The sequence below is a fragment of the Sminthopsis crassicaudata genome, chromosome 2 (assembly GCF_048593235.1).
Source record: "Sminthopsis crassicaudata isolate SCR6 chromosome 2, ASM4859323v1, whole genome shotgun sequence".
NCBI classification, from domain to species: Eukaryota; Metazoa; Chordata; class Mammalia; order Dasyuromorphia; family Dasyuridae; genus Sminthopsis; species Sminthopsis crassicaudata.
The window spans coordinates 287,902,801-287,914,070 of NC_133618.1; the positions used below are offsets into that span (position 1 = coordinate 287,902,801).

Below are 11,270 nucleotides of genomic sequence, written 5' to 3' on the forward strand. Positions count from 1 at the left end.
TTATCTTGCTGCACAAGAAAAATAGAATCTAGAAAGGAAAAAAAAAACTTGGGAAGGAAAACAAAAATGCAAGCAAACAATAATAGAGAGGGAAAGATATGATCTTTTTCAGCAAGCACTTTGATACATCCTGAGCTTTCTCAGTCCTTCAGGCAAAAGTATCTACTCAATTAGTAAAAAGTGTCAACAAAGATCAAAAACAGCTTGAAACTTCTGCAAGGGGGCATATGTGTAAAGTCTATTTGCCAATATTCCCCTGGGTATGTACCCCTTTTCTGAATAGGCTGAGAGGGTGAGGGGGAGGTTTAATAGCTCCTTCAGGATTTAATTGGGCAGGTCTAGTAGACCTGCCTGATCTTTTCTCCCAGCTTGTGACCAGTAAAAATGCCTTTCATAAGGGATTTAAGAGCATTTCTTCCCAAGTGGTTAGCTTGGTGAAGACCAAAAATAAGTTTCCACTGGCTTGTCTCTGAGATTAAAAGTTGGTTTGAGGGTGTTTGAAACCAGCCAGAAGGAGAAAGGGTGTATCCTCTCTCTTCTGTAAGGGTTTGTTCCTGTGAGTTAAATGAAGGGGTATAAGAATCAGGGAGCTGGAGGATTAAACATGCCATGGGCAGCAGCTTGAGCAGCTGAAACTGAAAACCTATTCCCCTTGGCCTGAAGTGAATTTCCTTTCTGGTGTCTTTTACAAAATATGACTGAAACTTCTCTGGGTTTGTAGACAGCTTGCAATAGCTGTATAATTTCTCCTGCATGTTTAATAGGAGAATTCTTTCCTGTCAAGCCCCCTTTCTTTCCATATAGCCCCATGAGCACGCAAAATATGAAAAGCATATTTGGAGTCAGCATAGATGTTCACTCTCATTCCCTTCCCCAATTCCAAAGCTCTGGTTGGGGCAATAAATTCAGCTTTCTGGGCAGAAGTCACAGGAGGGCATTGGGTTAGCTTCTAAGGTGCCATTGAGGGTCACCACAGAACCTGCCATTCTTTCCCCATTTTCAAGAAAACTCAATCCATCTGTAAAGCATTTACCATCAAGGTTGTCAAGAGAAATGTCCCTCAAGTCAAGTCAAGTAGAGTAAACAGAATCTAAAGCTTTTTCACAATTATGAATGATGTCTCGCTACTGAGTGTTGTCAGAGAGCAGGGTGACAGAATTAAGAGTGGGACACACCCGAGTCAGATGAGGGGTACCTAGTAGGAGAGCCTGATTTCTAGTAAATCTCCCACTAGCAAGCCACTGATGCCCTTTGGCTTCTAAAATGCCCTGAAATCAGTAGGGGGTTAAAATCTCCAATGGCTGCCAGGTGATCTTTGGGGCTTCTTCAATTAGAAGGGCCATAGCAGCTCCACTGCTCTAAGGCACGAGGGCCATTCTAGGGAAACTGAGTCCAGTTTCTTTGAGAAGTAGGCAACCAGGCTGGGATCAGGTCCAAGTGTCTGAGTTAAGACCCCCAGGATCTGGCCCTGCCTTTCATCTACATACAGAGTGAAAGGCTTTTCTAAATTAGGTAGAGCCAGAGCAGGGGCAGAGATCAGTTTGGCTTTCAGGGTCTTAAAAGCCTTAGCCTGATTGGGGCCTTGATTGGGGGTTAGATTATGGTCCAAATATTTGATAGACTGGTGGGTAATGTGGGCTTTGGATAAGGAGACCCTGCAGTCCCTAAAGAAAATTAAGTTTTTATGGCTGCCTCTAAGGAAGCCTCTTGAGTGGAGCTGCAGATCAAGATACAATCCATATACCAGATGAGACTGTTAACCAGTTCCAAATCCCTTAAATCTTTAGCTAATGCTAAAAGTTTGTGCTTAAGAAATTTCTCAATCAGGGGTTGCAATCCCTCCCTAACATCTGGCTTTACTTGGTATTGGTGTTTATGGGGGAATACATTGGGGTCTTGCAGCCTGACTAAGGCTGGGACAGTGTGAGTAGCTCACCCAGGGATTCCTTGGTCCCAGACAGAGGAATCTATTTTCTTCCAGATTTCAGAAGGAATATAGGAGGGCTTTGAAAGCAGCACAAAAAGATCACCTGGAGGTCTGAGAAGAGAAAATTGGGTCCGCAATTTCACTATTAAATCACTCCCCAATAAGGGAGCAGGACAGGAGGGAATAATAAGAAAGGAATGTTTAAAAAACAGGTCACCAAACTGGCAAGGCAGAGGGAAAGTCTCAAAACAGTTCTTACATTTCCTTTCAATCCCCATTACCCCGTTGAGGGAAGGGTGGTTGAGACCAGAGTGCCAGAGCAAGAATGAAGAAGTCCTCATAGCAAAGAGAAATTCAATTGTCTTACCAGCCATATGGGGTGTTGGCTGTCTTGGTGGAGCGTTGGGGAGCTTGACCGAGCCCCCAACTCCTGTCGGAGGGCAGGGCATTGGGGGCAGCTTGTCCCTTGTAGGCAGTCTCTCCTCCAGTGCCCCTCCTGATTGCACTTGGGGCAAGGACTGGGGGCTTTCCTCCAAGGACAGTTTTAGCCGATATACTTGTCCATAATACCTGAAGCATGAACTCATAGTTCCAGGATATGGCAGCAGCTAAAATTTGGGACTGTTTTCCATTTCTCTTTTTAACTCTGTGGTCTTCCTCTGCTGCTATTATTAAAGACTCCAAAAGCTGTTTCTAACTGCTGAGTCAGAGAAGTTTGAAGGCTCAAAGCTGGTTTCTGCAGCTTCCCCCATATATTTGGGGCAGATTGTTTAATATTAGCATCTCCCCAGGAAAGATCAAATTGGAGGGCATTGGCCTTACACCCCTCAATAAACTTGGTAGGGTCCTCAGAGTAATGACCAGGTTTTCCTTAATCCGGGAGAGATTTGACATTGAAAAAAGTACCTGTACCCTAGGTGTCCCTCTCTGAGGGTCTGCTGCTTCTCTTAGGGGGCAAAGGTTAGAGGGGGTCCTGAGGAGGAAGAAAAGGTGTCCCATTCCTTGTATCAGAGGAAATGAGGAGTTGGGGTAGGGAGGTCTCAGGATCTAGTTCAGGAGGTGAGAAGGACAGAGTTAAAGAAATATTATCAGATATAAGATCCTGTCTTTGACAAGGGGGTGGCTGTGGAAGGGATTCACAGGTCTCTTATGTCCCTAAAGGAGTAGGAAGGAGGGCATTATTTTAAAAGTTAATACCTAATTTTGATTTCCTGCCAGCAAATTTTTAGTAGCATCCTGTAGCACTGTTTTAATTTAAGTTTTTTTTTTTAATCTTTTGTCTCTGTTTTTTTAAGAGACAGACTACAGAAGAATCCTTAAGAATAGAGGCAGAGGTAGATTGTCCCTTTTTTTTTTTTTTCCCCACAAGATCTTAGATTTTTCCAGATTCTATAATGTCCTGTACTCTCAGGTGTCCCTGAGACAGAAAAGTGACAGAAGTTCCTTGATTAAGGGTACTTCTGTAAAAGATGCAGAAATTCCTAGTCTAGGTCTCTCCAGTCAAGGAAGTCTGTTGAGTGTAAGCTTCCAACAGCCCAAACCTTCCTGAGAACTTGAGTGTCCCACCTATAGAATAGACAACAGAGGCAGGAAGAGGCTTATCTCAGCCAAAATTTCAGGGATTCCCCATAATGGGCCACCAAATGTTGAGGTGTGAGAAATGAGGGGTGAGAGATACCCTAATAATGATGCAGTCCCCAGGCCAGTGTCATAGGTTTTTGTGAAAGAATTAGCAGTACCATCTACAGGTGAGGTTTTTGGCAAAAAATGGATTTATTACACTGAGAAACAACTTCCCAGAGGGCCAGTTCCAAATAGGAATTAACAAAAATTTGGGGTACAGTATTATTTTTATTAGCCTTCTATGGTTTGGAAATAGGTAGTGATTAAGGGCTAATTTTCAATTCAATAAAGGGTGGTGATTATGCCCCAGGCCATGATCTCCAATTGAATTGTAGGTGGAGATTATTATGGGAATTTTTTCCTATGAATAGGAAGGTGGGATTGCTCCCAAAGGTCCTGAGGGGTTGAGACTTTAGAGTTTTTCCAACCCAGGTCCATCCCCCCTAAAGATCAGGGGGACACAGTTTACATCAAGTGGAATAATATTCAATGCAATATTCAAGGCCTATAGTAATCTAGTATTTGATAAATCCCTAAACTCTAGCTTCTGGAATAGGAAGACACTATTTAACAAAAATTGCTGAGAAAACTAGAAGATAAAATGTTAGAAACTTAGCATAGACCTATATCTCACAACCTATAACAAAACAAAGTCAAAATGAGTTTATGATTGGGCATAAAGAATCATTCCATAAACAAATTAGAAGAGTAAAGGATAATTTACCTATCAGATCTTTGAAGAAGGGAGGAATTCATGACCAAAAAATAATAGAGAACACTATGAAATGCAAAATGGACAAATTTGATTACTTTAAATTAAAAGTTTTTGCACAAACAAAACCAACAGAAAGAAGATTAAAATGGAAGCATGAAGCTGGGGAAAAAAATCTTTACAGCCAGTATTTCTGATAAAGGTCTCATTTCAAAAATATATAAAGAACTGTGTCAAATTTATAAAAATACAAGTCATTCTTTAATTGAAAAATGGACAAAGGATAGGAACATATAGATATGATTAGACTGCATCTTAGAATAGGTTTTTTTTTTTTTAATGAATAAACCGTCTACATTAGATTATAAAAGAAAGCGATTATTTTGAAATAGTTATCAACAGGTATCAATATTTTAAAAGTTTATGAACTTCAATTAAATTATGCTGAGCTATAAGAGGAAGACATTAATGTCCTTAAAAATTCCAAATATTTAGAAAGTAAAAGGATCAAGTGAGATCATATTTTTTAAAGTACTTAATACACTGCTTTTCATAATAGGCATGTAACTTCTGTATAAATTCTTAATCTCTTCTTTCCCCAAAAAAGAATTAAAAGATCAGGAAGGAAAGCCCTACCATTTGAAGACAAGCAGCAAATGTCCAATATATCCATATTATAAGACTCACTCTTTGACAAGCCAGCTCTTCATAGATTAACAAAAAACTTATACCTTAAAAAGCACCTCTATACTTAGGTCTTTCAGTCTCTTCCACTCCATCTTCCTACAAGTTTCTAGTTGGCCATTTATCCTTCTTACTGAAGTCTCCTCCTGCTGCTCTCTAAGATCTGAATATAGCTCAAATTTCCAGAGAATTGAATATGGATTGAAGCATTGTATTTTCACCTTCTTTTGTTTGTTTTTCTTTCTCAAGGTTTTTTCACTTTTAGTGTATTTTTTTTTTACACAATTTGACAAATATGGGGATATCTTTAAAAGTTTTGCACATGTTTAACCAAAAAAAGAGTTCTCTCAATAGAAAGCACAAATGTTATTATCGAGTGATCAGTATGTGGAAATTTGTTTTTCTTCAAAATGTTTCTTGACTTTTGCTTATCTCTTTTGTAATATGTAGCCATTATCTAACTTAATACCAGTTTATTATTTTTCACATTTGAAAATGGACAAGAAAAGCAAAAGAAACTAAATTTATAATGGCTAGTTTGACTCTGAGATTTGTTTGTGGAAAACAATGAGAAAATTCATTTTTTTTCAGTTTTCTATACAATTTTCTTACATATTTTATTGCTACCTGGTATCTTTTTATTTTGCCATACATGTATAATGTAGTTCTTAAATTATATTTTAAGTAATTAAAGAGAAAGTTAAAAAGTAGTGAGTATGATGAATAAAGTAAGGACTTGGAAAAATGAGAATGGTCGTAAGGCAAAGAGTACAGGTGGAAGGGTTATTCTTGGTAAGAAAGAAGGCTGAGATTATTAATGAAATTTAAGGGCTCTTAAAGCTGCTAGATATAAATTTCATAATGTACTAAATGCTGCAAATCTACTAATGAGTGTAACACAGCCTTTTGTGGCAAGGAGTTTCTAACCGTGGGACTTTTTCATGTCTTCCTCTCCCAGGACCCGACATCTGATTGATAGAGGTCATTAGCAATGACTCATTCTGGACCATGGTTAAAACCTTGGTTCTTAAACCATTTTTGGTTTCTCTAAGCCACAGATTTGTGACTGATCACTAGTATCCATCTTCAACATATATGAACCTAATTAGGAGGGCTGTGAGGTCACTTGAGCATGTCCTTTCCTTCCCCTTTTAGAGGCCATAAATTCTAAGAAACTTGAGGTAAAAGCAATTTGCTTTGGATATCCTCTCTGCCAAGATGCATTTCCTGTTTCTCTTCTTAGTGACTTTGCTTCAGTCTCCTGGTGCTATAGCTGGTAAATTCTCTTATTTCCCCATCCTAAACAATTTGAATTTGTCCAAAAATACCCTGCTTCTTCTTCTGCTAAGTCCCTAATCCTTCCAGACTTACTGTAGATGTTTGGCCTCCGAACTTCTCTGTGTAGTATTGGTTTTAGACAATTTCCAGAACCATGCTGAATTTACCTCAGGAAAAAAGTAGGAAATATTGGGAGGGCATTTCCCAAAGGTCTTTCACCCTTTGTCTGCCTGAAAAATTAGTCTTGTCATTTTAAACTTTGGTTGTTTGAAGTAGCATTGGTTTAGACAAACAATTGTCATCTCCCTTTTTTAGAGCAAAAAAAAAAAAAAAAAAAGGTCCTGAGGAGGAAACATTACTCAAATCAACCCAGAGATCCAGGCATCCAGGATCTTAGTCACTTGGATTCTCCAATAGAACCAGGCATTCTACTTCCCATCCCTTTAATAAGCCTTCATCAATCCCCAGACCATTTGTCAATCTTGGTCCAATTTCCTGGAGAATGATGGAATATATAGGGATAGTCCCTCTTCTGATATTTATAATGAATTTTTTTTCTATAGGTGAGATCATCGGGGGCCATGAGTCACAACCTCATTCCCGGCCATACATGGCATATCTGACTTACAGAATCGGAAATAGAGTAAATAGATGTGGTGCCTTCTTGATTCGACAGGACTTTGTGCTTACAGCAGCTCACTGCATGGGAAGGTGAGTCATCAGATCAGGGACCTCACCCTTTGTTTTTGACAGCCCTGCAGGCTTTGAATGGGGACAGCGGGATGTTCAGAGAGATCCTACAAAGTATAAGCTCCTTGACCCCAAACTCCCATTTCTTCACAAAGAAGGAACCTCATGAGTTCTCCAGAGATTAACCTGGCAACTTCTTTACATCCTTGACATGAGACATTTATAGGTAGAGTCCTCTTTATGGATTCTAAATATATGTACTATTATGTGTCCTAAAGACAGAGAAAGATCTTACTGTTGAAGAACCTTTCCTACTGGGATAGCAAAGGTGGGATAGGTAAAGGAAAGGAATAAGTATGTACGCAGTACCTACTACATGCTAGGAACTATGCTAATTATAATACTATCTCACTTGATCCTCACAACAGGGCTCTGTGAGGTAGACTACCCTGCTACTATCTATTTTACAGCTTTGAAAAATGAGGCTAAGTGACTTGTGCAGGGTTACACAGTTAGAAAATGTAAGAGGACCAATTAGAACTAGAGTTTGCCTGATTCCATGTCCAGCACTTTCTATCCACTGTAGGACAAGCTGCTTGCCTGACAAGTCTTCCATAGAGCATGATATTCTCATGAGGTCCATTTGTATTTCACCTTTTCATTGAAAATGTGTAGTCCAGAGGAGTAATTCATTAAGCCTTTGATTTAGGTTCAATACTAGGAAGTTTATTGCTAAGAATGGAGTCAGTGAGAGCAAGGAGGACCCTGCTAGGTAATGCAGGTCTAAATCTGGCTTCAGCTCTTCTCTGTAAGACTTCTGGGAGCCATATGTAGTCTTGTGATGTAACAGTCGAAATTTGACAATTTGCAAACTTTTCTTAGGGCCTCCATGACTCTGAAAACCACTGGAGTCTCCAAAGTTGAAGAGAAGGGGAGCAATTCATACGGGAAAAGATATTTAGTAAAGCAATTGCAGTTCTTTCCTCTCTGGACCTGTTTTGCTTCATGGTGGCAGCTGAACGGTCTCTTTTGCTCTGAGTCTGGGGGTTCATGGGATCATAGATCATTTCTGTAGAACTGGAAGGGACTTTAGAGGCTAACCAGTTCAACATGTTCCTTTAAGAGATTAAGAACCGGATATCCCGAGAAGTTTCTTGACTTGACTAAAATCAGGAAGTTGTAGAATTAGAATAAACATTAGCATCCTTTCAGTGCAAATAAGACTGTCTTTCCACATTACTATGCTGCCTGTCTCTCTGAGAATACTACAGGGATTTATGGGACTTTCTTAAATCTTCTTTGTAGTTTCATGAGCATCACTCTGGGAGCACATAACATCAAGGTGCCAGAAGCCACCCAGCAGAAGATTCCTGTGGCCAAAGTTATTCCCTACTTAGGATATAACCGCTTCACCCATCAAAATGATATTATGTTGCTTAAGGTACTAGCCCCTCTGGCACATACATACTCTGGCTCACCAGACAGGAAAGCCTCTCTGATCCCCTTTCTACCTTTCTATCTTACACTTGCTTTATCTCTTTATTCAGTAGCCAAGAAGTTGTGGTTCTAGTGGGTTACTAGCACCGGGTTTCTGGGAGGTGGGGAGATTGGCTCTGTGGGTGTTTTCTTGGGGAAGGGGCTGCTGAGACCTGGAATCTCCTTCCTCCCTGTGACAGCTCCAGAGGAATGCCACGCTGAACAGATATGTGCAACTCCTGCCCTTACCCAAGATGAAGTTCCTAAAGCCTGGGATGAAATGCACTGTGGCAGGCTGGGGGGCTAACCACAATTTGCAATTACAAGATAAACTGCATGAAGTAGAGCTGCAAATAAGAAATGACCAAGACTGCATGCATAAATATCCTAGAATGTACAATCGTTTTAACCAGATATGTGCTGGAAATCCTATGGAGAAGAAGGCTTCTTTTAAGGTACTTTCCCCCCCCCCCCAATCATTTGGAAGAGCTCAAAAACTGAAGTAAAAAAGGAAATGAGATGGTCTTCTCACCATTCCCATATCCAGTGGAAATCAGATGGCCCAGCTGACATAGTAGAGGAAATAGAGTAGAAAGATCTGAGTTTAAATTCTGCTTCAGATACAAAACTAGTTATATGATACTGGGCAAATCATTCTCTCTCTCTTAGCTTCAGTTTTCTCATCTGCAAAATGGGCATTATAACAGAACCTATCACTTAAAACTGAGGATAAAAATAAAATATTTGTAGAGTTTCAGACACTTTAAAGCTTTGATTTTTGCTTTTGTTGCTATTATTATTGTTATAATTATTGTAATTACCTTTCTTCCTCTGAGCACATCTTTGTATAAATGTACATATGTGGGAGAATATGAGGTTTTCTTAGTACTACTTAGTGTGAAGTAACTTTAGGGATGAATGAGAGAGATTGATGGCGTCTTTATGAATTAAAAAGGTGTCACTGGAGTCCATAAAGACTAGGACATATAAGATTTGTTCCAGGTCTCTCCATATAACGTGGAAGTCTTTCAGTACCTTGACTGTTTTTTCAATAGCAGAAGAATTAATGGGTAAGGAAGGAGCAGCTCTGTATAACTGTCAATATTCTTTGTCTTTTAGTCGGATTCTGGAGGTCCTCTAGTGTGTGACGGAGTGGCACAGGGAATTGTCTCCTGTGGAAAAACAGATGGGAGCAATCCTCGTATCTATACTCGGATCTCTACCTTCACATCATGGATCCATAAAACAGTGAATGCTCCTAACTATTAAGCATCAGGTCAGGTTCTGCTTCCAATACTCAACAATTCTCTCTGCTTCCCAAAAGAGGCCTCTGGAAAGTCAAGAGGTGTTTGGGAAAGAAGAAGGACCATATCCCAATAAATCCAAATGTTCGTTTGCAGTTGTGGTTTTTTCTCGTCATTTTTCATTATCTCTGGGTCTATATGCCATTTCCCACAGATATGGACATATTAATGATAAAGCAATATGGCTTGAAGAATATAAAAAATCATATCATTTGCACATAATATAAAAATCTCTTAATGTATATTAAGAGATACAGAGACTTTCATGCTAACATATCTTGCTATTAATGCTAGAGAAAAGTTTAGAGATAAGGCTAGAGAATTGGTGAAAGTTGATCTTTTGATCAACAAAAGAATTCTGCCATTTCATTGACTAAATCTTGTCAACAGGCTAGTTCCTAGGTGCATGTTTGTTAGTCACCTACCTCTTCTCTCCTCACTGCTGCTACAAGGACACTGTATCTAGGAACAAAATTCAGTCATACTGAGTCACTTATATGGCTCTCACTGCCATATGAGGAAAGGAAGGGAAGAAAAGTAAAGGAAAGATTACAGAGGGGAAGGGAAGAGACAGAAAAGGAAGTGAAGATAAAGGATGGGGGTGCAGGGAAGGGGAGGGAAAGGGAAAAAAGGGAACAGAAGGGAAATCAAGCTAGCTAAAGGAAATTTAAGCAAGGGAAAGGGAAAGAAAGAAAAGGAAAAAGAGAAATAAGCATTTAAAAAAGTATTTACTATGGTGCCAATTAGATATTATGTTGAGCAATTTAGATAAATTATTTAATTTGAGTCTTACAATAATGCTTAGAAGTAGTTGCTGTCATTGATTTCCATATTGCCATTTTATAGATAAGGAAACTGAGGCAGACATTAAATGGATAAGCCATCTTATGTCTGAAACTAGATTTGAACTTTAGACTTCCTAACTCCATGCCTAGAACTCTATCCACTACATCATGAAACTTCTCTCAGATATTTCCATTTATTTTTTCCCTACTTATTTTTTATTAATGCCTCAAAAAAACATAGCAGTTATGTCCTACTATATATTACTTCACTCTTAAAACCTCTCTAGGAACAAGGAAACAGATTTCTGTAAAAATGACTGAAATTCTATTCTGTTGTACATGCACCACTACCCTTCTACCATGTGCAGAGACGTATTACACTTTTCTCTACCAGACCAAATTGGTTCACTTCTCAAATAATTTGATTTCAATGACGTTTGACTATGACTTTCATTGATGTTATTGTTGTTATTGAATACTGCATTTTCTTGCTTCTGCTTGATTCTCTTTATATCACCTTACAAATTTTCCCATGTTTCTCCAAAATTCTGCACATTTGCTGTTTCTTACAGGAAAACATTCCATGACATTCATATACCACAATTTTTAAAATTAATTTTATAATTATAATTTTTTGACAGTACATATGCATGGGTAATTTTTTTTTACAAGATTATCCCTTGTATTCACTTTTCCAAATTTTCCCCTCCCACCCTCTACTCCCTCCCCTAGATGACAAGCTATCCCATACATATTAAATGTGTTACAATATATCCTTAATACAATATAAG

General features: G+C 38.9%; 1 protein-coding gene across 1 annotated transcript; it reads left to right on the forward strand.

The window, feature by feature from the left end:
- Positions 1-6,084: 6,084 nt before the first annotated feature.
- On the forward strand, positions 6,085-9,789 carry LOC141553466 (mast cell protease 1A-like). Its single transcript, XM_074285113.1, has 5 exons — positions 6,085-6,222; positions 6,788-6,935; positions 8,220-8,355; positions 8,591-8,845; positions 9,510-9,789. The coding sequence occupies exons 1-5, from the start codon at positions 6,165-6,167 to the stop codon at positions 9,657-9,659; spliced, it is 747 nt and encodes a 248-aa protein (XP_074141214.1). The 5' UTR covers positions 6,085-6,164; the 3' UTR covers positions 9,660-9,789.
- The last annotated feature ends 1,481 nt before the right edge of the window (positions 9,790-11,270 follow it).